The 26,982-nt window shown below is 42.4% G+C and overlaps 1 protein-coding gene across 1 annotated transcript in view; it reads left to right on the top strand.

Moving 5' to 3' along the window:
* Positions 1-26,982, top strand: part of MRPS5 (mitochondrial ribosomal protein S5) — a 69,941-nt gene that overhangs the window by 28,135 nt on the left and 14,824 nt on the right. The window contains exons 4-5 of the mRNA XM_060248375.1: positions 2,943-3,176; positions 8,543-8,577. Of these exons, the coding sequence (XP_060104358.1) occupies positions 2,943-3,176; positions 8,543-8,577 (269 nt within the window). The remainder of the gene's footprint in view (positions 1-2,942; positions 3,177-8,542; positions 8,578-26,982) is intronic.

The following is a 26,982-nucleotide window of genomic DNA, read 5'->3' as shown; positions in this document are numbered from 1 at the left end:
GCCCTGCGAAACTGCCCAAGGTCCCGCAGGGCCCTCACCTCTTCCGGTAGCTGGTTCCACCAGCAAGGGGCTGTGATTGAAAAGGCCCTGTCTCTGGTCGACTTAAGTCGGGCCTCCTTTGGCCCGGGGATTGCAAGCAGGTTTTGAGAACTTGATCTCAGCACTCTCTGGGGAACATGTGGGGAGAGACGGTCGCTAAGGTAGGCAGGTCCTAGGCCATATAGGGCTTTAAAGGTAATAACCAGCACCTTGTACCGAACTCAGTATATTATTGGCAGCCAGTCTCCGGAGCCCCGGCTGGATGTGCTCCCATCTAGGAAGCCCTAATAGCAGCCGGGCAGCGGCAATCTGCACTAGCTGCAACTTCCAGGTTCGGCACAGGGGCAGCCCCATGTAGAGGGCATTACAGTAGTCCAACGTCGAGGTGACTGTTGCGTGGATCACCATTGCCAGATCGTCATGCTCCAGGAAAGGTGCCAACTGCCTAGCCCTCCTAAGATGAAAGAATGCAGATTTGGCAGTGGCTGCTATTTGAGCCTCCATTGTCAAGGAAGGCTCCAATAGTACCCCCAAGCTCCTGACCTTGTGCGCCGTTGTCAGTGGTGCACCGTCAAAGGCTGGTAAGGGGATTTCCCTTCCCGGGCCACGACGACCCAGGCAAAGGACCTCTGTCTTGGCTGGGTTTAGCTTCAATCCACTCAGTCTGAGCCATTTAGCCATGGCATGCATCGCCAGGTCTAAGTTTTCTGGGACACAGGTAGGCTGGCCGTCCATAAGTAGATAGAGCTGGGTGTCATCAGCATACTGATGGCAACCCAACCCATACCTTTGGGCAATCTGGGCAAGGGGGCGCATATAGATGTTGAACAACATCAGGGAGGGCACCGCCCCTTGAGGCACCCCACAATCAAGCGTGTGTCTCTGGGACAGTTCACCCCCAATCGCCACCCTTTGTCCCCAACCTTCAAGGAAAGAGGAAAGCCATTGTAAGGCCAGCCCCTGAATCCCTGCGTCGGCGAGACGGCAAGTCAGCAACCGATGGTTGACCGTATCGAACGCCGCCGATAGATCTAACAACATCAGTACTGCCGAGCCGCCTTGATCCAGATGCCACTGAAGATCATCTACCAGGGCAACCAGCACTGTCTCCACCCCATGACCCGGGCGAAATCCGGACTGATGGGGGTCAAGAACGGAAGCATCCTCCAGGAAACTCTGTAGCTGCAACGCCACTGCCCTCTCAATGAGTTTACCCAAAAACGGCAAATTCGAGATCGGCCCATCCCTTATCTAGACACACTGTAAAACTACAGTGACTTGCTTGGCATGAAAATCGGGGAGGGAAGCCTTTCAAAGAGCTTGGGAGGGGGCTACTCCATGCCATTTTAAAAGCCTCCACTCTCTACAGTGGCAACAGAGAGAGTGTCCGCATGAATCCTCCACTGCAGTGACACTAAAGAGTCCCATTTGAACCAGATTAAAGCAGGTTTATTTTTGAACTGGTGTAAAAGAGAAAGCCCCCAAAGCACCAGGCATCTTCGGTGGCATCTGAGAATGAACACTTGTGTCATTTGGACATTCCCCTGATTTCTATGCAGAAGTAAAATCCCTGTGTGGAAACATCCAAACTAGTCATACATGCTCTAAGAACATAAGAGAAGCCATGTTGGAACAGACCAATGACCCATCCATTCCAACATTCTGTCACACAGTGGCCAAAAAAACCCAGCTGCCGTCAGGAGGAGGTCCATCAGTGGGGCCAGGACACTAGAAGCCCTCCCACTGTTGCCCCCCCCCCAAACACCAAGAATACAGAGCATCACTTGCCCCAGACAGAGTTCCATCAATGCACTGTGGCTAATAACCACTGATGGACCTCCACTCCATATGTTTATTCAATCCCCTCTTGAAACTGTCTATGCATGTAGCTGCCCCCACCTTCTGTGGCAGTGAATTCCATGTGTTAATCACCCTTTGGGTGAAGAAGTACTTCCTTGTATCCATTCTAACCCGACTACTGAGCAATTTTATTGAACACAAATTCTTGTATTGTGAGAAAGGGAGAGAAGTACTTCTTTCTCTACCTTCTCTATCCCATGCATAATTTTGTAAACCTCTATCATGTCACCCCTCAGTTGATTTTTCTCCAAGCTAAAGAGCCTCAAGCATTTTAACCTTTCTTCATAGGGAAAAAGAAAATGACATGAACAGTGCAATCCTAAGAACGCTTCCCTAAGAGTAAGCCACACTGGATAATGTAATGATTCTGGGTAGACCTTCTCTCTAAATGTTCATTTTTAAATTTTTTGTTCCTTATCTGCTACTTTTGGCTGTCGAGAGACACGTTTTAGATATTTATACAGCATGTAAAATTAGCATTGCATCTTTAAAAAAAAAAAAACCTAAATGCAAGTCAAATAGATATGCTAGATTAAGTCCAAATCAATTTGCATTGGGAAATTTTCTGGGAAGTTTTCCAAATCAAAATGTTGCAGATAACCCACATCGCTGAATATATTGACCATGTTTCATTAACTGCCGGATCCCATGTTCTGCTTTAACAAGAGCAGAGTTACATTACAATAGCCAAAGCAGCATACAATCACTCAGTCAGAGCCAGGCAGCCTGCCCCACTTGCCTTTAATTAAAGCCTCTAGCTATTTCCCTCTGTGCAAGTCACACTCCTCTGATGGTGGCTTCTGTCTGCATAGTCCTGCCCCATCTTGAGCTTTGGACTTTGTCAGACTAGACAGTAAGGGGCTATTGGAAATAATCGGTATGTACACTCTGTAACTAAATTTCTTCTCATTTTTTTTTCCTGATACACAGTTTGAGATTTAACCTCAGAATGTTCATTGCACTGCTTCAGCCTGATCACCATTTGAGCTGTGCTCTAAATTGCATCATGCCTGACAGGTATTCTCATGTTCTCATGTCCTCAGGACGTTCAGGTTTCCTTTGGCCCGGCCTCAATGCTCCTGTGCTAAAAGATGGAGTGACCCAGACAATCGGGCAGCGAGGTGCAGAAGAGCGGGAGAAGATGCAGTCAGAAATCATCCGTCGGCGGGATGAGTGGGATAAGAAGAGAAAAGCTAGGGTGAAGAGAGAGAGGGGATGGACTGGACGTTCCTGGGGAGGTATCAGCCTAGGGCCTCCTGACCCAGGTCCTAATGGAGGTAAGATACTAGGAAAAGGAGTCCCCGGTTTCACAAAGTTAAGATGTTTAATATAGGGTTAATTTGGACATAGAAAACCGCTGTATAATAAGTGGGAGCATTGTTCCAGTTATCTCCATATTATTTTCTCTGGATGGCAATGAGTCACCAAGGTACAGAGGTCTTAAATAGGGGTATGAAAAAATCTTTTTTCTTTGATTCAGGTCCATTGAACTTGAAAAATATTGGTATTCCTGAATGTTCCCAAATACTAATATCAGTTTTGTATTTGGGATTTGGGTAAATATCTGGGAAACCTGAATTTATTCTGCTCTGTTATACCTTATGGGGGACCAAAGTTCCCTCTAAGCTGCACTAGGAAGAAGAAGATGAAGAAGATACTGGATTTATATCCCGCCCTCCACTCTGAATCTCAGAATCTCAGAGCGGCTCACAATTTCCTTTACCTTCCTCCCCCACAACAGACACCCTGTGAGGTGGGAAGGGCTGAGAGGACTCTCACAGCAGCTGCCCTTTCAAGAACAACCTCTGCCAGAGCTATGGCTGACCCAAGGCCATTCCAGCAGCTGCAAGTGGAGGAGTGGGGAATGAAACCCGGTTCTCCCAGATAAGAGTCCGCACACTTAACCACTACGCCAAACTGGCTCTCTGGAGTACTGGTGCACAGATTTTTAGCTAGGAGTTTTAGTTCAGCCCACTAGAAGACATTTCCCCCTCCAATGGAAGGGTCTTTTTGAAACTGGGGTGGGGAGGAGAGGCACCAGCAGTTATGCTGCAAATTTGGTGCCTCTACCTCAAAACCACCCCCGAAGCCCCAGATGCCCCCGATCAGTTCTCCATTATCGCCTGTGGGGCCTGTTAACTGTAATGGTTCCTGTAAGCTAAAATAGAACCAGGAAAAAAATACCCTTATTATGCTTTTCAGTATGATTTGTAAGCTGCCTTGAGTCACAGGGAAAAGTGGGAACATTGATGGGGACCATCCCCATAGGGTATAACGGAGAAGGGATTTAAAGTTTAAATGCTTGCTGAGTTGACTCAGAGTCATGCTGCCCTAGGAGACCTGGGAGACAATGGTGGCTCATGTGTGTTGGAGAGTGGCCAGAAGGGGGAAGGCAGTTTGGTAGCAATGGCCCCAGGCCCCCCAGGACAGGAGGGGCTGCAAGGGGAAGGAGGTGAAGAGAAGCAATGGCGAAAGGGGGATTTGATGGTGGTTATGAAGGTCATGCCGGTAGACATATGAACATATGAAGCTGCCTTATACTGAATCAGACACTTGGTCTATCAAAGTCAGTATTGTCTTCTCAGACTGGCAGCGGCTCTCCAGGGTCTCAAGCTGAGGTTTTTCACACCTATTTGCCTGGACCCTTTTTTGGAGATGCCAGGGATTGAACCTGGAACCTTCTGCTTCCCAAGCAGATGTTCTACCACTGAGCCACCGTCCCTCCCAACCCTTGGTGGTGGTAGAAGAAGGCCAGGAGGTACATGCAGTGCAATAACAGGACCTCCAGCACCCCAGGAAGGTTCTGTTGCAGGGGGTAGATGGAGGGAAGGGGGGCTTGCTTGTGATGGCAGCAAAGGGGGGGGGGTGGTTGAGAAGTGTACCCTGGATGTTAGAGAGGGCTCCCAGGGGCACCTTTGGATACTCAGTTTGGACTGCAGCGTCTCAAGGGAATGAAGTGATCTACAAAGGAAAAAGTGGTATGGTGGATTTGATGCTGGTTGCAGCAGTCATGCCTGAGTCAACTTAGCAGGGATTTAAAGTTTAAATGCTTGCAGAGTTGACACACTGACTCGCACCATTGCTAGTCAACTCAGTCTTCTAGCTTCACCTGAATAAAAGTTGAATAATATTTCAGTAAGTTTTTCAGGTATTTATTTGGCTCAGTATATACTGAACACACACCCCTAGTCTTAACTCAGCAGCATGGTAATCTGAGATCCTCTATCTGCACATGCTGGGAATTGACCCCTGGGACTTGTCTGCACTCAAAAATGAGCTCTGCCACTAAGCTCTTGGTTCACAGTAGGCATTCCCAGTATTTTAAGGGCACTGTGTGTAACATGGCAAGCTACTGCTGTGCTTCACATTGCCTGTCAGAGTTTGCCACTGTATCAGACATGCTCCAAGAATACTTTGTTTGCAGTGTTTCTCACATCTATTGTGATCCCAACAATTAGAGGGAGCAAAATTTCACCCTCTTCAATGCTGGATTGCAATTTTGCCCACTTGGAGTATAAGCATGAGGGCTCGTTTCCACAGCGTCCAGAAGCCTGTGAAAACTATTGCCTGGAAGGAGTTGCCTGCCCTTTGTGCTAAAGACTGTCCTTGTGGCTGCAGTGCATGTGCTAGGCCTGTCCCATTCTGTGGTACCAGGAGAGGGAAATGAAAGTCTAGTAGACTCTCACAGTATTTTTCTGGAAAAGTAGAGTGATCTCATGATTCCTGTATCTACTATGTTATCTGAGGATCCAGAGTTTGGTGCTTTCAGAAGGTAGGACTCCATGGCTGGCCTTTCCTCTGCCTGCCTCCAAGGCCTTAAATTCCTGACTCTCTGCCTTCCTGCCACCAAATATTACATTGCTTTCAGCATGCCACTGTTTGCCAAAAGCAGCAACCCATAATAAAGTCATAATAAGAACATCAAAACATAAGAGAAGCCATGTTGGATCAGGCCAGTGGCCCATCACTCTGTCACACAGTGGCAAAAAACCAGGAGCCATCAAGAGGCCCATCAGTGGGGCCAGGACACTAGAAGACCTCCCACTGCCCCCCCCCCCAGAAGCACCAAGAATACAGAGCATCACTGCCCCAGACAGAGAGTTTCATAAGTCCACCTTACTTGGGAGTGGAGGTATTAAAGTTCACAATTCTTAAACTTGAGAAGCACCAAGCACCTACAAACACACCCAACTGTGCCTCATGATTGCTTTGCAATGATGGAATAGCCAAATACTGAATGTTCATTATTTGGTTTCATACAGTACACACTTGTTTCCTTAAGATTTGAGAAATGCTGCAATAGATGACATTTGACTGACTGCCAGGGTATTTTTTTGTCCTTCCTGGCAGTCCATTAAACTGAGATGCAAAGCGAGGAGGGTTGTTACGCTGAAGTGCTCTGACTGATTTGAAACATTTTTATGTTCCGTTCACTCCTATAGCTGCACAGAAACATACAGCACTAAATAAGTGTCATGCTTGTTTGCAGTGATTCAGACAAAGAACCAAACAGTTCAGATATTTTGTCATTCAAATGATTCCATTCCAAAATATACTCTATTATATTGTATAGACGAGTGAGCCATTTATAGCCTGACTGCTCCGGTTAGTGCTGAAAGATTCTCTGATCTATGCATGATTGCTCAGCCGACTCACAGTATTCCTTTGGCCTGCGGGTATTTAATAAGTCATCTGAAACCGTAGCCCAAAGCTTCCTCATCTGTACATAATCTCTGCCCATTAAAGCATTTTAATTTAATTTTTAGGAGGGAACAAAAGCCCAGAATCTACATTTGGAGTTGACCTTTATACTTTTCTTTAGGTTTCATAAACTGTCTTCCTGGTTACTTTCACCTCTTCCTTTCTTCCCTGCTCTCTATCTTTCCTGCTCCCAGTATTTGAAATTTGACATTATAAGGTCTTTGGGTGGGGACCTGCCTTTGTTTTGGGGGGAGTGTAGTTTTGGGTTGTTTTGTTTTTCTTTATTCTGGATTACAGCAATGGATGTTGGAAAGAGACCCATATTTTGGTCTCTGCTGAACAGCTGCAAAATTGTAGATAGGATCTGATTTGAAGAGGAGAGTGTGGGGGGCGGGAGCAGGGTTACTCTAAGCCCTTACCTGCCCATTGCTTTTCAGCTTCAAGTGTTTATTTGCTGTGTTAGAAAAAGTGGGAGCCAGGCAGTGGGGTTATGCCACCTACTCTTTTCTTCAGACTATCCCTCAGTACACAGGCTGCTGCTTTACGGTAGTTTGTCAGTCAAATTCCCAGGCATTTAATTCTACCTTACAATGTTATGTGTATACATGGTAAGAACATAAGAAGTGCCCTGCTGGATCAGAACAGTGTTCCATCTGGACCAGTATCCTGTCTCACACAGTGGCCCACCAGTTCCTCTGCATGGCCAATAATGGGGCTTAGAGGCTGAGGACTTCCCCTGATGTTGCCTTCTGACTCAGAAATGCAGAAGTTTAACACCTCTGAATGTGGAGGTTCCCCTCAGTCACCGTGGCTAGTAGCCATTGATAGATCTATCTAAACTCCTTTTAAAGTTGTTTATTCCAGTAGCCATCAGTACATCCTCTGGTAGTGAATTCCACATTTTAATCACTCTCTGTGTAAAGGAGGTACTATGTCAATAATAAGAACTGGTCATTATATTATTGGTTTTGTGTATTTGTTTATAAATTGCATTGGTGAAGCATATGTCTTTTGGAAAGATGTATTGCCTCATTGCATGGGTGATCCTCTTGGCTTTCCCTTTGGTTTGGATATCTTTATGGAGCTGGCTGTCTTTTTCTTGCTGCTAGAAATTTCCATTTGGAGGATAAAACATACCCTGAGCTTAGTATAGGGATAGGTGACATGAGGGCTTTCTGCCAGCCCAGGCAAGTTGCATGCAGCAGCCTATTTTGCAGTAGCACTGCTGAGTAAATCACACAGTAATGGCCACCTTGCCTACCCAGCCTGGACAAGTTTCCTTGTCTACCCAGCCTGGACAATACTGCCATGTGAGGTGCCTGGCAGGGTAGGTGAGGTAGAAGCACAGCTCACCCAGTGCACACACTCCCTCCTTGTTTAGAAACAGTTCAGTTATGCCTGCGGTCCCTTTACCATCATGCAGAGAAAGGTTGTTTGTTCAGGACTGGCTGCATCATATATTTGGACCACAGAGAAGTAAAATCACAGGTTGTGAATCGGTGAGTGGTAGGCGTCTACTATGAATAATTGGTGTATCTGTACACAAAGATTTTCACATGATTACTAAATTGTCACAATATTAATGTTCATATTTCAAAGAAGGTAATTATGTGTTCAAGTATAGTGCTGAATTCATTTAAGTTCTCTTGGTTATGATTAAAGTTCTGTGGGTTAAAGTGTAAACCAACTTTAAAACAGCACAAAGGATTGACTGAAGAAGTTCAGTAAAAAGCTGAGTTGAAATTGTTGTAGGTGGGCCAGGCAAATATCAGTGTGAAATGATAAGGTCTAAGATCCATAATAGGATGCTGAAATAACCCACTGAAAGGTGGGAAAGCCTTAATGAAAAGCCTGAGCAAATAGCAGTATTCGGTGCACCTAGAGTGACTTCAGGAGAGAATGTACATTGTGACTCCCTGATGCATCTCTTTTTATCCCTCAGAAACATATGAAGACTTCGACTCCAGGGTGATTGAGGTGAGTGCTGCAAAAACTCTCCTGAGATATCAAGTCTCAAAGGCAAAGCTCAGCTCAGCTCCCGCTCCTTGGCAATAGCTTTAGGAGACCAAGGAAAATCTGAAAGAGTTGTGTAGGAGTGTCTGATGGAACTGTGGATGAGGTTGAAAGACAAAAATCATCCACGGTGTTTGTTTGTTTTTTAATGTTAATAAAAGATTTACTTTAAAAGACATTTATGTCACTGTAGCCAAAGGCAAGAAGTATTTTATTGGCTTTACCCCTTTGAAAGGGATAGAAAAGAGAATGGGCAATAAGAATAATTTCCTAAATGCTTTTACCAATTTTTTCTCTCTCAGTAACAAAGTTCTGCTTCTGTTCTGGAACAGAAAACAGAGGAACAGTTTTGTCCCTCTCCCTGCTCTGTGGAAGGCACCTGGGAGGTGATTAAGCTGTTCTTCATCTCGATAACTTTGTGGCAGGTGTCATGGCTGCTTTGCATCCGCTTTGCGTGCTGAAGTTCCAAGGCTCAAGTCATGGCACCTTCAGTTGTTCAAGGATCCCACATAACAGATGCCGAGAAAGGACGTGAGTATCTTTCTCAGGCTGTCACCCTGGAGAACTGCTGCTAGACATGGCAGGGAAGACTGAACTTGACAGACCAGTAGTCTGACTAGCTTCATCTATCTCACCTGCCTGTTGCAGTTTTTCCTATGGAGTCCTGTAAGACAGGAGTACAGTCTCTTCCATTTGACACATTTGTGAAATCTCTAGTTTGAGTTTTCCCGGAAGAGCTTCTCTTTTGGCATTCCAAGCCTCTTCTCAATCCCTCTCACTTTTCTCTTCACACGCTTTTTCTCCATCCCCAGTGCTTTCAGCCTCTTGGAGCTTTTCATTCTGTCATTGTTCTTCATAACACAGTATTCTGCTTTACAGGCTGTGTCTGTCTTAAACTAGCAACTTGACAAAAACAGAGGTCCATTTCTGAAGTTTACATCCCATCCTAAGGCCTAACTTTCTGTAACCGTTGGCTAGCTTCTCTCTGCCCTGGTCACACCCATCCTATTCCCTTCTCTCTCTTGGTGTTCTCCTCTCCCTAAATTAAAAAAAATTGGTGGGGGGGGGGGAGACTAAGGGTTGGGGAATAATTGAAATATTGCCAATACTTAATTCCTTATGTTAGTCCCTTAAGAACATGCAAGGTATTATGTATAATTTAGAACATGAAATCTCATTATTTTAATACAAATTTTAGACATATAAAAACCCCTTCAAACAGCAATTGCAAATATATTCTGTGGCTTATTTCAGACACTATGCAGAACTATGGTTTAAGCAGGGCTTTTTTTGTAGCGTACCTTTACATATTAGGCCACACACCCCTGAAATAGCCAATCCTCCAAGAGTTTACAGTAGGCCTTGTAAGAAAAGCCCTGCAAGCTCTTGGAGGATTGGCTGCATAAGGGGTATATGGCCTAACATGCAAAGGAGTTCCTGCTACAAAAAAAGCCCTGGTTTAATGAACCTAATTATAGTTAGTGTGAATGCAAGTCACTCCACTAGTAGATTATAATTCTAATTTATCCTTTGGTGGTGCCCTCCCAGACAACACAGAGAAGGAAATTGAACTGTTACAATAAGCCAGGATTTGAATAATTGTGAGCTTGAATTCTGTTTTTACAAATTAACTGTGGTTAAAATAAATCATGGTTTTTCATCATATTGCAAGCTTCAGCACCCAAAGCTCCCGTAAGCATGGCTCAGTTCTTGTCAGCTGTTGAAAACAGGGTTGAAAATAGAATCCATCAACACTATATTAAACAAAAGAAGTGTTTATTTTCTGGACTTCACAATAATCTCCCTTCCAGATGCTCAGCGTTATTCAGAAACAGATGAAACTCATACTGTGAGAAAACACAGATTTTTTAAAAAAAATTCTAAAACTCTGTAACTAAGACAGTAGTTTTCAGCAGAGTCAAAAAGGCTTTGAGAGAAGCATGGGCACCTGTGGCCTGCACACCTTTGTTTGTTGCATTGTCACTTAACATTATTATATATTGTCTTACACACTTAATTTCAGAGCATTTGGGAGGGAATGATTGGTGGCAAAAAAACAGGTTCTGATGTTCTTGTGATCCTTTGTTCCTAAACAGCATTTTAAACCCTTGCCTTAAAAGCATGTCAACACATTCTAAGGAGACATCTACAGTTTCGCCATTAAAAATAAGTCCAGCGGTAAGGATGGAAGAAGGGGAAGCTCTTGCCTCTCCACCAACTACAGTACAAGCCTTCTTGGGAACAGAAGTACCGTAGCTGGTTAACCAAATATGATAGTTAACAGAGTTTTTACCTGGCAACAAGAGGGCAGTAACACCAAGCAAGTGGCTCACAATTGAGCAAGCATGCTGATTAACTGAATCGTCTGGTTAACTGGACGCCAGTTAAAAATGTTTACTGCATTCCAGTTTCTTTCCAGGCCTCCAGATTTTAGCCCCACAGACCTTCCCTCCTTGCATGACTGAGTTTATCCTGTGAGTCTGTTGGGCTTGCAGCTGTCAGGAACTCACACTGCCCAGCCTCTCTTCGTGTGTTTCATGCTTGAGGACACCCAGGGTCACTTTGGCTGTTCACGGGGTTCTTACAAAATAGTTGGCAGGTGCTCTGCTAATGTTGTTAAGTCTTAAGAACTTTCACAGGTCAGGTGAAGAAAAAAGAAGATAAGTCACTGTCTCTGCTTGCCCCTCTGTTTTGCATGCCAAAGTATAACATGCAGAGCCAGCTTGTACATTATGCAGAAACAATCCTAGGTTTTGCTTGGGACATTGGTGGCAGTTGTCTAACTAGTGTATGCTGTATGCAGATATGTTTGCTGTGTTCATATATTGCATTTTAGATGTAGACATAAACATCTCAGACACACTCTGGGCATGCCGTCTGTGGCCCTGACACTAGTAGCTGGATTTTTTTTTAGGTAGTGATGATTCTCACAGACGATGTCTCATAAAATATTATGCAGCCTTTCTATTTTCTTTTTAGTTGCTTCTTGGAAATGCACATTGGGATTTTATGTTTCTGCCTGTTTGGAATTGTATTCTACACATTAACTATATATTGAAGTCAGTAAATTGCTGATTCCAATGTTAAAGCATTTCCACTGCTAGTATCAGCTTGGTTTTATTGTTAGTGGGAAAAGTAGAGATGCTCGTGGAATTTGCTTGATAATGCACTGAAGTCAAAATTATGTGAAGATTAAAATTTGAAACAGCATCAGTTTCCCTATAGCATTTTTAACTATTTGTGGGGAAAGCTGATACAAGAATCACAATAGCTTTATTGTTGATCATAGAGGTAGTTTGAAATCATACTGAACTTTGTGCTGAGCACACTTGGGAGAAAATTTGACTGTCTTGTTCATGTTAGGGCTGCCAAACTCATTCAACTGGCCACAATTGCTATCTCCTGTTCCACCCTATTGTCACCCTGACCATTTGCTTTATCACTGGTAGGAAATAGAGATGTAAAATTTCTGGAAATTTTAAATCCACGGAAAAATTGTCTTCTTTGGTTTTTTCCCCCAATTTTGGAAAATTTGAAATATATCCAGTACTTTCTCAATTACCCTAAACTTACTTTGCTGCTTCAACAATGTAAATTTCTTAATCATATAAAATTTGACTATTTGCATATTTACAAAATTCAAAAGTATGGATGCTTAAATCTTCTTCAAGCAAAATTGTAGAAATGCCCAATATAAAGGAGAGAGAATGGTAAAATGCTTATTGACACATCACATATCTTAATTTTTCCCATCTTAGCATTAGAAAGAAAATGAAATTTGAAAATATAAAAAACAAAAATTTTAGTAAACAAAATAAAGTGTATTACTTGCACAGAAGCGGTCTTATACAGTCACAATACAGCTAGCAAGATATTTGAAAATAGAATTAGACGTGCTACATTGTAAGTCATTCAGTAATGTCTTATCATATCCATTCAGCATATTAATTATGGACAAAGTCACATTTAAATGATAAACACATTTGTTATTTCTTCTCTAGAACGTTATTTTCTTCTTTCTGGACCTCCAGATCTCTAACAGGAAGGAGCGGATTGGAAGGAAAATCCACCTCCTTGCTTATGCACACCTCTGTTTTTCTTCTTCTGAAATGTTGCCTTGGAGCAATGGGAGGGAAAGAATTAGCCATGCATGAGGTCAGGGATAGAGCAGTCCCACATTTCATGTTTTCTGTTTCTGCCTCCTGTTCTTTGAATGCAGAAGTACAGTGGCTGAAGCCCCCCCCCCCCCCCGCCCTCAAATCTCTTTTAGTCATAGTGGCCGAGCAGAAAAATTATATTATTATAATTAAAAATTAATTATAATAATATAAAAATTATATCTCAGGAGCAGGAGTTCTGACTCAGTGTACTTAACTTTCACCATGAAAGCTTTCTTTGGGCAGCTATTTGTTCTAATATAAAGCGTAAACCTGAAGGATAACCTTGTTTGCCTCAGACGCTTATTCATTCTGCTACATTATGATCATGTGCAATTGTCTAAAACAAATACTGGTCCATTTAGCCCTGTATTGCATACTCTAACAATGGACCTCCAGTGTCTTAACAAGCAGCCCAGCTGCCTGAAATGCTTCTAACTGGAGATGTCAAGGCCTGAACCTGAGGCCTTCACTGGTGCAAAGTTTACACTCCACCATTGGGTTACAGCAGCAGAATTATAGCCTGAGGAAGAGGGGATATGGGCCAGGCATAGGGACCATGCATTAGTGAAACCACAGGATTTTTATCACATATACAAGACTTTGTTAGTGATCATGAGGCCTAGAAAACTTTAGAGATGAAAGCTGAGAGCCTCCAAGAGAGTTTGTGATGAGCTAATCCTACATAGTCGTATAGCTCATAATCCTGGGAAACCCTCCAGCCAAACAGTGGAAGCAGAGCATCAGAGATGCTGCTCTTTAAAGTTACTGCTCTTTAGGAGTGGGAGCTTCAACAGAAAGATAAAAAGAACCAAGGCTAAGAACTTTGTGTTAAGTCCATAATGCCTCAGGCAACTAAGCAAGCTGCTACATTTTTTTCCAAAGATTTTAAAACTGCAAAAAGCTCACAGCAGTGCTGACCCAGCTACTCAAGAAGATGCTTTATTGCAGATCTGCTCTAACATGGTCCCTTTGAAGTACTTTCAGATCTAATTACCTGTGATGGACAATAAGATTTCCCTTTTTTAAAAAAAGGTGTGTGCTTAAAGTTTTATTGCAGCTTTAAAACTGACATTTATTTGCCATCGTTAAAATGTTTAAATTTGACTCTAGCTTAATTGAGATAATTTTTATATGGTTAGCTGTAGACTCTGCTCACAATCTAGTGAAAGTTGGTTGTACTTAAAGTCCTGGTGAAATTAATGGAATGTTGATTTCAGCAGGATTTAGGCACAGTTAACTTGCTCTTGACTAGGGCCTTTGACTATGAAACAGCAATAAGATAATTATCGTTTGCTTTATTGTTAAGTGTGATATATGAATGACTGAAGGAAAGCTAATGCAAATGAGTTTCTTGATTGCTCAAATCTCAGTGTCCTAGTTCATCCTGCTCTGAACATAAAATGTCTTGAAATGTTCTTCCATGTTTATAGATTGTTTTGATGGTGGGTATCCCAGAATTCTGGCCTAGTGATTTCCTCTCACCTGCCTCATATCTCTGCTCAGAAAAAGTTGAAGTTGTAAGAGAGTTTATGTATTGTGTTATGATTCTTATTCCCGCATTTTCTCAACAATCTCCAAATTAAAAGGAAAATAAACTTAATATCTTTAAACTGTAAAACTTATCATGGAACAAAATTACAAAAAACAGATTTTGAAAATCAGCCTGTTCCTCTGGATACCAGTTTAGTTCTATCTGGAGATTTCTGATGATCAGGGCTTTTTTTTTGTAGTAGGAACTCCTTTGCATATTAGGCCACACACCCCTGATATAGCCAGTCTTTCAAAAGCTTACAGTAGGCCCTGTAATAAGAGTTCTGTAAGCTGTAGTAAGAGTTCTGTAAGGATTGGCTACATCAGGGGGGTGCAGCCTAATATGCAAAGGGAGTTTCTGCTATAGAAAAAGCCCTGCTGGTGATAATGTATCTTTTATTGCTGTTAATTGTATTTATGTATGTATTTGTAGTCTGCCCTTCTCACATGGACTCAAGGCAAATTACACATAGTGAATTAGTACAGTCAACAAAATGGGATATTCAGTAACTAATGCATTAGGATATTAGAATACTGGAACCACCAGAAAGAACAGGAGCATAGCATAAGTATTAGCATGATACACTAAGCAGTGCAGACATTACATAATAGGATCCAGTTTACAATATGCTGTATACAGCAGTGACAACCACATGCCAATAATTTATCCAAGTATATTTGTGAAACTACTTTGTACTGTTCAGCCTTATTATCTGTGCCGGAAAGCCCTCCTGGATAGTTCAATTTTGCATAGTTTGCAGAAGACCATAGGAGAGTGGGAGCTATCCTGACCCCTTCAGGCAGGTCATTCCACAGAGTGGGAGCCACAATGGAGAAAACACATGTACAGGCAGTTATTTCTTTTGCCCATTTGCAGTCTGGCAGCAGAAAGCCCTGCTGACATGAATGGAGTTGTTGTGGCAGAGCTTAGAGGGATAGGCAGTCCCTTAAATAAGAGGGGCCAAGACCATGAAGGGCTTTATATGTGATAGCCAGTACCTTAAACTGAGCTTGGTAACAAATGGGCAGCCAGTGGAGGGTTTGCAGAATAGGGCTAATACACGTACTCCATCTAATTCTCACTAATAGTGAAGCTTAGTTTGAGGCTTTTGGAGTGGTAGGATGTTGGAAGAGCAATCAGCCTGTATATCTTGAAAGGGTATCCATAAGAAGAAGAGGTTGGATTTATATCCCACCCTTTACTACCAGAAGGAATCTCAGAGCAGTTTACCATCTCCTTTCCCTTCCTCTCCCCACAACAGACACCTTGTGAGGTAGGTGGAGCTAAGAGAGCTCTGACAGAAACTGCTCTTGAGAGGAACCAGGGCTTTTTTTGAGCAGGAATGCACTGGAACGCAGTTCTGGCTGCCTTGGCATCAGGACGTGTGGCATAATATGCAAATGACTTCCTACTGTACTTGTTCCTTTAAAAGCCCTGTGCAAAACAATGGTGACATCAGGGGGTGTGGCCTAATATACAAATGAGTTCCTGCTGGGCCTTTTCTACCAAAAAAGCCCTGAGAGGAACATTTGATTTTGTGTCAAATGGCTTATCTACACTGTGTATTTAAAGCAGTTCAAAACTGATTTAACTGTAATTGCCATGCACTATTCCAAAGAACCATACAGACTGTAGTGTGGAATGGTATCACAGACAGTATTTTTTTAAATTAAGAGTTATTAAGGCAGTTTGGTGTAGTGATTAAGTGCATGGACTGGAAGAACTAGATTTGATTTCCCACTTCTCCATGTGCAGCTACTGGGTGATCTTTGGTCAGCCACAGTTCTCTCAGAGCTCTCTCAGCCCCACCTACCTCACAGGGTGTCCGCTGTGGGGAGAGGAAGGGAAGCAGATTGTAAGCCACTCTGAGTGAAGGGCAGTGTATAAATCCAATCTCCTCTTCTTCTAAACAGATCTGTGACTGATTTATTTATCATTTACTTATTCACTTATACTCCACCTTTCTCCCCAAAGGGCATCTTAAGAGCCTGCTTTGGCGGGGATGGGATATAAATCTAAATAAATAAAGTGGCTGACAGTTTTAATTAAATATGCCCTTTTTATCAATCAAGTTGCAGCTGAGCTGACTAATGGCAAGAGACAGTCAGAGGTGGTTTGCCATTGCCTGCCTCTTTATTGCAGTGCCTGGTGTTCCTTGGTGGTCTCCCATCAAAACACTGACCAAAGTTGACCCAGTTTAGCTTCCAAGTTCTGACAAGACTGGGCTAGCCTGGGCTATTCAGGTCAGGGTAAAATGGGCATTATAGACATGCCCTAAACAAACATCTGAAAGATAAGGTAGAGCAACAGGCTCAAGCACTTTCTACTGGGCCTGCATCACTAAGGAACAAATGAACAGTCAATACAAAAATCTTGAGGCATATCAAAGCCCATTGTGGAGTGGCAAAACAGCTGTGAGAGTGCTTTCATATGCAGCACAGAACTAAGGTTTACATTTTTTGCACCAAAGAGGAAGCTGTTGTATTGAGCACTAACAATAGCATCTACATTATGCTGCACTGTGACCCCCCCCCCCCCCAGCCTACTTCTATATGGTGAATGTCATTAGATTTAAATAGTACAGCATTTTTAAGAACAGTGAGAGGCATGTAAGTGTTTTTCAAGGGTTTCTATGGTATTAAAGGACAAAAAAATGTTTCAGAAACAGCTGGTAGCAAGAGTTGATGGAATCAGAGGTTTAGCTAGCAAGAAGTTTTATCTGGTAATTATGATTCCTGGCAATTTGTGTGCTGACAAGTAAGGCTTCTGAAATATATTTTGTATATATGCTTGTTTAAATTTATGACCTATGAAATATATGCTTGCTTTAAATCTGTGATCTGTTTAGTGGTTTTTTGCATGTGCTTATTTAGGTTTTTCATTTCATTTATTTGTTTCCATTTCAGCTAACAGAGAAAATGGTGGTGTAAGGATGCTTGAATTTAGCCTGCACTAATCAGCATTTCCTTGAAAATTAATTATACTGTAGAAAACCCTTTGAGAACAAAGATGCCAAAGCAGCATTATAAGTGTTTTATGAACAATGCATCCTAATGGTAACCTTCTGTAAATAGTGATTAACATGTCTTGGTGCTGCCATAAGAAATTAGTATCTGGATATAGGGGTTTAAAATAAAACTGTACTAACTTGCCTCTAATCATACCATCATGCCAGTCTTTTATGTGTGTGTATACACACACAAGCTCACTTGCACTCTCTCTCTCTCTCTCTCTCTCTGTAGCTTGTGGCAAAGAATAGTCCTGTCCTTGAGTCCTAAATCACATCTGTCAAAAAGAGTGTTCTGATTCAAGTGCCTATGTCATAAAAGCAGTGCTTAATGGCAGTGGGCAGAATTGCAGAGCTGGCAGTATGAACACAAGCCAAATGAGAAACACTGACTTAATGAACAGAAAGTGAACCAGTATGGAATGAGAACTTGTAACAAGTCCCCCAGGACTTTGTGCAAAGGCAGATGAAAGGGAGAGTTTCCTCAAGACTAGTGCCCTCTTACCAACGGCAAACTTGCAGCTGACATTTCTGGTAGCAAAGTTGCTTCTGACTTTTCCTAAAACCAAGGAATGAATGGCTCATGGTAACACAGCCCTCAAAGCCTTGTTTTGCAATTGCTGGTCTTCTCTCTGACAAAACGTTTGTTGCAATAGAAAAGAGTAAGAGTCCAGTAGCACCTGAAAGACTAACAAAATTTGTGGTAGGGCATGTGATATTGAGCAAACAAAAAAAGTCTGTTGATATTGAGCATCTTGTATGCTTATTTATAAGAAATTTACTCTGCCATGTCATCAAGCCTCAGGTTCGACAGTATTTTATTGGTTGAACTGTGTGGGACTGTCACTGGAAATGGCATTGTTCTGGTGGCATCCTCTTGCCTATAATGTATAGCATTGTATGTTCCATGTCATCTGACATGGTGTTGTATATTTCCCTACATCTGCTCAGGATAACTGATTTTCACTGGCAGGGACAGGAATATGCCTGACATTATGTTTTCAGTGCATAGGATAAGCGATGCTATATGTTGTGTGGGAGAGGGGAGGAGCTTAGCAGAAGGATGCCATTTAGGTCAGCCTGTTTAATCCTGTTCTGCTTCCATTCCAGCTCCATGGCAACTCCATTTCAATTGTAAAGTACAATTTTGTCCTAAGAAACAACATTCAGATCTTGAGATGCAGTTTGTTCATGTTACACTGAGCATGCCTGTGCTGGGCAACAGTTTGTACCATTTCAAGAATGTTTTTTAGCAATACCTACTGAAGTACTTGGGGCTTTTGTTATCAAAGACAGGATAGTTGGTGGTATGTTTTGCTACTAGAAATGTCCATCAGTGGTAAAAGAACAAAACTTTAATAGCAATGCAAATCTTCATGCACTTGGAACCTGATCAACACCTTTGAAATCAAAAAGGAAAGTCCCTTGAGGCCTGATTAAGAATGGTCCTGGGATTGTTCTGAAGTGTATGGCTTTGCTCACTTGCACAAGTCAACTGAAGCTGTCAGTCCTTTCCCCTCACTCTCCCATTCTACCTGCCCTTTGCCTCTCTGGCACATTCTTGCCTGGATTAAATAGACTGACCTAAAGGAACTAATGGCTGAGCAATCCTGTTCCAGGTTTTGGGCACACATTGCTCTTGCTTATCTTTTTCCAAGACTACATCCCTGGCATGTTCCTGGGGTCTTTTGCTAGAACTGAAAGGTTTGAGCCAGACATTGGAATCTGAAGTGCAGCAGGAAGAAGGAACTGATCAGGCGACCAGGCAAGGGCAGATGCCTGTTTGGAGAATCTATGCCAGGCCTGGCCAAACAAGAGTCTGCATACTGAGCCCGTCAGGGAAGGTGAGATATAAATAAATAAATACTGCCTGCCAATTGAAGGATCTGATGTTGCATGCCATTGTTGCCTTTTGTGTCTGAAGATGACTTCAAATGCGCACCGTTCAATTCACAATAGCTGGGTTCCAGTTTACTGATAGAAACATTCCTGGTCTAAGCCTTCATAAACACAAGACCTGTCTTGTCTTTCCAGCAGTTTGAAATGGAAGACTGAGCACTGTGGATGCAAAAGTTTATTGAAAGCAGTAACATCATGCAGTGCCCAAGGTCCCCCTAACCCAGTGTATTAGTGCCAGCAAAACCTACAGCCTGCATTTTTATAATCACCCATGCCTGCATCCCCTAATTAAATATAGATTTTCCCTGTGCACTCTAGAATATTTAATAAAATAAGTTAAGCAATGACCTTAAAGTAACAGTTTGCTGTCCAGATATGTCATTTTTTAAAAACTTCATATTTTTTCTGCACCAGAAAATTGAACCTTAGGTCAGATTTGGTTATTGGCTTTTGGTCAAGAGATAGGGGAAAAATGTGCTAAGGAATGCCATAAACTACCTTAAGGACTTTGAAAATAATTTGAAATTAGGTATTTTGTTTGCAAATGGCATCGTAAAGGGGGAAATAAAATATAGGAGTGTGCACTGAACTTACATGATCTTCCTGGCTACAGACAAAAACAAAAAACCAGGTGGGGTAGATTTTAAGATTCCAAAAGAACTAGATATTATGTAACATGAAAATGTTACAGGGCCATATAAGGGTATCTACAAAGCTCTTCCAACTAAGTGCCTACTGGTCTCAACCAGCACTACAATCACCCCCCTTCAGGATTGGATCAGTTGTGGTGTCATATGTTCACAGTGAATGTATGACTATTTCATCCTCCTTCACTGGATTCTTCATTGAGCAGCCTCTTTCCCCTTTATCTTCTTTGTTTTTCTCTGCATTGGTCATGAGACAGGAAACTTAGGTCTCGATTCAGTCCAGGAGGATGTCTTGAGCTTCATTACTGGTTGCAATTCAGCAGTCTCTCTAATCTCCCTTTGAAGATCCTTTGTAAGAGAACTGCTCTTAGGTCAGCAACTGAATCTCCCAAAAGGTTAAAATGTTTCCCCACTGTTTTTTGAATATTGTGATATCTAATGTCAGACATATATCCATTTATTCTTTGTCAAAGGGACTGACCTGTTTATCCAATATGGAGGGTGGAAGGGCATTTCTGACATATGATGGTATAAATCACATTAGAGGATGAGCTGGAGTATAAACCTGAGGTGGTGTGGCTGATGTTGCTGTGTCCAGTGATGGTGTTGCTAGAATATATATGAGAGCAAAGTTGGTTTGTTGCAGACCTTGGTACCAGAGTCTGTCTGTCTAATACTACTTACACGGCTACTGCCTTAAGCAGAAGATAGAATCAAAAATATTTTAAAATACCTTACTCAGTATTATTTCTCTTGTATTTCTCTTGTATTTGATTATTGCGCCTTTGAATTTTGACGCTGAGAGGGTGACACAATCATTTATATCTGACAGCAGCCATGAACAGATTCGCCCTCAACTAATTAAATATAGGGCACTCCATAATCATGTTTGATGGTTTTTATTTTATCATATGAGCATCTGCATTTTCTAGAGTATGATACTGATACCAAAGTCCATGTTACTGTTAAGTAGTTTATCATTGCAGGTGAGAAGTTGTTTCAGGTTATCAGGCTGTCTGTAAGCAAGAAGTACCTGTGTGAGGAAAGTGTCACTATCCAGCATGGGTTGTAGGTTGTTAATAATACATTGGACTGGTTTGAGTTGTGAGCTGTATGTGACCACCAGTGGTGATCTGTTGTTATTTTCTTCAGGCATCTCTTGTAGCAAGTTGTCCCTAGGTATCGTTCTGGCTTTTCCAGTAATCTTTCTTACCATACCAGGAGGATTTTGTAGTTGCAAAAATGCCTGTTGCAGATCCTTCAAAGAGTATCTCTGTCTTAGGGGTTGGAGCCGATGCAGCTATAGTGTAGGGGTTAGGGTTAGAGCCGGCAGCAGCAAATTAGAGCATGCATGGATCCATGTTGTAAAGAGTAGAGCTGTGGCTCTGTGTAACGTCAGGAGAAAGAGGCTGAGGAAGAACCAGCTATTGAATCTGTGAGGAGTCCTTTTAAAAGCAGTTCCTTATTCTCCTCCACACCATCACGAGTGGAACACTAAGAAATTAAAGACTTCACGCACATCTTCACTAAGTCCTATTTGAAGAGGCTTTCATTCTTTGTGACTGTTGAGAGACTTTGTGGGAAACATTTCAAGAATGTTCAGTTTTCCTTAGTTTTGTTTTTGTTTAATCTCACTAAATACACATATTTACACCCTTTGCATGAAAGTTTCATTGCTTCCGGTGGTTATCTTATATTGTGTAGGGCTTGGCTATAGACAATGGATTGTTAGATGTGGTTGGCGTGGTACCTGGAGGCATCTATATATGTTTGCCAATCTGCTGGTTTCCAATATAATGTAGTACTTACGTCTCCCTCTTTTATCCGTACTGTGGTGTCCATGGAATTTACTTTGTGTGTGGATTAATTCATAGTTAGGTTGATGGTGGGGTGGAAATTGTTGAAAGCCTGGTGAAATCTTTCAAGGGCTTCTTTGCCATGGTTCCAGACAATGAAAATGTCATCAATGAATCTCAAGTAAGGGAGAGGTGCTAATGGGTAGGAGTTTCAGAAAATGCTGTTCTAGATCTGTCATGAAAATGTTGGTGTACTTTGGCACCATGTGGGTGCCCATGGCTCTGCCATTGATTTGAAGTGTGTGTTTTCACTAACCCTGAAGTGGTGAGGACATGCAGAAGTTCAGTAGCAAGATTTTCTGTGATGTTGTCAGGGATGATGTTTCTAATGGCTTGTAGTCTCATCTTTATGGGGGATGTTGATGTACAGAGACTCAGCATCCATGGTGGCTAGAATGCTGTTTTCTGGGAGATGGTCAATGGACTGCAATTTCCTCAAGAAGTCTCTGCTATTATGGACATAGCTGGAGGTATTAATAACACGGTCTCAGGATAAAATCCATATATCCAGATACTTCTACAGTGATGGTGCTTGAGGCACAAATAATCTTAAAATTACAAGGTTCCTATCTTCGCCCCATTATCATTGAATCATAGAGTTGGAAAGGATCTCCAGGGTCATCTTGTCCAACCCCCATTACCTGGGAGACTGCATGGTAAAAAAAAGATGGCTGGCTGCTGGCAGACCGGAGCACAGCATTCTTCTCAGCCAAGCATCCCAAGGAAAAAAAGAACAACTTCCCCTTTCAAGGAAGTTTTCTTAACCCCCTCTCTCCACCCACTTTACATCACTCCTTCCCTCCCCTTTGACCTGGTCTTCCAAGGTCACAGGTGCATTCTGGGAGCCCTCCTGGAAGGCATTCTGGGAAATCTCCAGGAATCACCTGGAGACTTCCTAGGACCAAATTCCTTAGTTGGTTTTCCTACCAGGGCCATTCACATATGTATAGATGTAATCTAGCAGGACATTGAACTGGCTCCTTGCCACTTCCAGACAGAGAAAAAACAGTTTTCAGATTGAGTGGGGAGGGGGAATTCTCCACAGTTGCTAACCAGCTTTGTATGCTGTTAATTTAGACAGTTGTACTGAGATTGGGAGCCCAGCAAAACTGTAACAAAACATTATATCACTTGCAACCTGTTGTGATTGCCCTGTCAATGTCAAAATAAAATAATTTCTGTCTTTCCTTCTTGGTTGACAAGTTTACAGCTGCAGCATAATTAAGCGGCAGCATTAATATGTTTTTGTAGCTCTCACCAAGTGAAAGTTACCTGAAATAGGGTGTTTATTTACCAAGCTATATACCAAGCTATATATATATATATATAGCTGCTGTGACATGCTAAGCTTGACTGTAGGCTGCTACAAATCATTATTTCATTCATTTTTGTGCTGGTAATACATAAATGTGCAACTTGGTTGCATGTATGTGATGTATGGCGGCCATCGTACACAGAATGGTCTACTTGAGGCCACAATGAAGATCGCCCCATGTTTCTGTCATTTTGCAAAATGTGCAAAACAGAATAATTCAGGAGGTGATTCTGATAGAAGAAGCAAAGCTGTAGTGTAATTGTTCACTCAGAAGGTGACATATTAGGGATAATGTTTTCCCTGTACTGATTCTCTTGTCTTAAACAGATGTTTGCATGTGCCGTTCTGTTTTTTCCCCCTTGTTCCAGCCCAACTGCATTATTTTGTCTTATTAGGAGTTGTTGCTGTTAGATTCCAGTGTTATCAGGTGTTGTAATCTGCTTACTGATTGCCTGATGTTATCATATTTTGTAACCCATATTTTTATCTAACCCCCTCTTGAAGCTGTCTATGCTTGTAGCCGCCGCCACCTCCTGTGGCAGTGAATTCCACATGTTAATCACCCTTTGGGTGAAGAAGTACTTCCTTTTATCTGTTTTAACCTAACTGCTCATCAATTTCATTGAATGCCCACGAGTTCTTGTATTGTGAGAAAGGGAGAAAAGTACTTCTTTCTCTACTTTCTCCATCCCATGCATAATCTTGTAAACCTCTATCATGTCACCCCGCAGTCGACGTTTCTCTAAGCTAAAGAGCTTGGGTTAGATAAAAATATGGAGCAGAGGTCCATCAGTGGCTATTAGCCACAGTGTGTATATATATACATATGTGTGTGTGTGTGTGTGTGTGTGTATAAATTTTTGGCCACTGTGTGACACAGAGTGTTGGACTGGATGGGCCATTGTGTATATATATACATGTGTGTGTGTGTATAAATTTTTGGCCACTATGTGACACAGAGTGTTGGACTGGATGGGCCATTGGCCTGATGCAACATGGCTTCTCTTATGTTCTTAAAGGACCTCTGTCTTCATCGGATTTAGCTTCAGTTGAGTCAATTTAAGCCATCCTGCCATGGCTTGCAGTACCAGATCCAGGGTGTCATCAGCGTATGGAACATAAGAACATAAGAGAAGCCATGCTGAATCAGGCCAGTGGCCTATCCAGTCCAACACTCCGTGTCACACAGTGGCCAATATGTGTGTGTATATACACACACACATATATATATGGACCTCTGCTCCATATTTTTATCCAATCCCCTCTTAAAGCTGGCTATGCTTGTAGCCGCCACCACCTCCTGTGGCAGTGAATTCCACATGTTAATCACCATTTGGGTGAAGAAGTACGTCCTTTTGTCCGTTTTAACCTGACTGCTCAGCAATTTCATTAAATGCCCACAAGTTCTTGTATTGTGAGAAAAGGAGAAAAGTACTTCTTTCTCTACTTTCTCCATCACATGCATAATCTTGTAAACCTCTATCATGTCACCCCGCAGTCGACGTTTCTCCAAGCTAAAGAGCCCCAAGCATTTTAACCTTTCTTCATAGGAAAAGTGTTCCAAACCTTCAGTCATTCTGGTTGCCCTTTTCTGGACTTTTTCCAATGCTATAATATTCTTTTTGAGGTGCGGTGACCAGAATTGTACACAGTATTCCAAATGAGACTGCATCATCGATTTATACAGGGGCATTATGATACTGGCTGATTTGTTTTCAATTCCCTTCCTAATAATTCCCAGCATGGCGTTGGCCTTTTTTATTGCAATCACACACTGTCTTGACATTTTCAGTGAGTTATCTACCACTACCCCAAGATCTCTCTCTTGGTCAGTCTCTGCCAGTTCATAACCCATCAACTTGTATTTGTAGCTGGGATTCTTGGCCCCAGTGTGCATTACTTTGCACTTAGCCACATTGAACCTCATCTGCCACTCACCCAGCCTCAACAAATCCCTTTGGAGTTCCTCACAATCCTCTCTGGTTCTCACCACCCTGAACAATTTAGTGTCATCTGCAAACTTGGCCACTTCACTGCTTACTCCCAACTCCAGATCATTAATGAACAAGTTAAAGAGCATGGGACCCAGTACTGAGCCCTGCAGCACCCCACTGCTTACCGTCCTCCACTGCGAAGACTGCCCATTTATACTCACTCTCTGCTTCCTTTGCCTGAGTCATAGCGGCCCAGGCAGGGAAATTCCCTTACCAGCTTTTGTCAATGTGCCACTGACAACAGCGCCTAGTGTCAGAAGCTTGGGGGTACTACTGGAGCCTTCCTTGACAATGGAGGCCCAGATATTAGCCACTGCTAAATCCGCCTTCTTTCATCTTAGGTGGGTGAGACAGTTGGTTCCCTTCCTTGAGTGCAATGGCCTGGCAACTGTGATCCATGCTACGGTCACCTTGAGACTGGATTACTGTAATGCCCTCTACTTGGGGCTGCCTTTGTCTTGAATCCAGAAACTACAACTGGTGCAGAACGTAGTGGCCAGGCTGATACTGGGCCTTCCCAGGTGGGAGCACATTCAGTCAGGGCTGTGGGAACTGCACTGGCTGCCAATAGTATAGCGGATCCACTACAAGGTGCTGGTTATGACCTTTAAAGCCCTATATGGCCAAGGACCTGTCTACCTTATGGACCGTCTCTCCCCACACATTCCCCAAAGGGTACTTAGATCTGGTATGCAAAATCTATTAACGATTCCCAGGCCGAGGGAGGCTAGACTGAAATCTACTAGCGAGAGAGCCCTTTCAGTCACCGTCTCCTATTGGTGGAACCAACTGCTGGAGGAGGCTAGAGCCCTGCGGGACCTTACACAGTTCCGTGGGGCCTGCAAGACTATACTTTTCTGGCTCGCCTTCAATTGATCCTGACATGCCGATATAGTAACAGGAATAACATCCATTATCCAACTGAACTGAAAGGATATCCTGATATTAGAACCATATTGTTTTAAGTGCTTTAGATTGTTTTAATTAATGGCTGACCTGAATCTGTTTAAATGTAATTGTTGACTATATTGTTATGTGATTTTATAGGTTGTGAGCCACCCTGAGCCTACTTTGGTGGGGAGGGCAGGATATAAATCAAATTAATAATAATAATAATAATAATAATAATAATAATAATAATAATAATAATAATAATAATAATAATAATAATAATAATAATATTTTAAAAATTGCCATGGAGAGTCTGATGACATGAAAACTAGCAAGCACCTATATATTCCACTTCTCCAAAGACCTACCTGAGGCAGCTCCTAGATTAAAAACAATACAACGAATTTGTTAAACCAACAACATAAAAATTTTTGTTGTTGTTCAGTCACACATCCTTGTTGAACTCCTTTTCCTGTTCTAAACCAATCAGTTGTTCCATATCCCGTTCTGATGGTTTCTTGGCAAGGATACTGGAGTGGGTTGCCATTTCCTTCTCCAGTGGATCGCATTTTGTCTGAGTTCTCAGCTGCGGCTTGTCCATCTTGGGTGGCTTTCCATAGCATAGCCCACAGCCTCACTGAACCGTGCAAGCCCTCTTGCCACTTCAAGGCAGCAATCCATGAGATAGCATAAAATACTTCCGTGAAATAAGGAAACAGATAAGAGGCCATGGAATTCATGCAAATAAGCTCTAGCACATCACGCAGGAACACTGTATAAATGCAGCATGAATGTTTTCTGTTTTGTGCATTGTGCATAGAAAGTTTGTGTGTGGGTGTGTGTGTGCAGTGTTCAGAAATGTGCCAGTTGTTCTAAGTGGCTTACACACTGTACAACAGCAACTAGCTGTTCCCAGGGCTCATTCCACTCCCTGAAATTGTTTTGCTCTGTTTGTTTTGCTCTGTGTTTTCTAGTGGTCTTACTCCATCCCTCTATAAACCTGTGGCAGTTTACTTAGCAGGAACTTCCTTTGAACTCTGTGCAGCTTGCTTCTGAGTAATGTTTATAT

This window comes from Heteronotia binoei, chromosome 1 (assembly GCF_032191835.1).
Source record: "Heteronotia binoei isolate CCM8104 ecotype False Entrance Well chromosome 1, APGP_CSIRO_Hbin_v1, whole genome shotgun sequence".
NCBI lineage: Eukaryota > Metazoa > Chordata > Lepidosauria > Squamata > Gekkonidae > Heteronotia > Heteronotia binoei.
The sequence above is the reverse complement of the archived record's forward strand: the minus strand, read 5'-3'. Positions and strand labels throughout refer to the sequence as shown.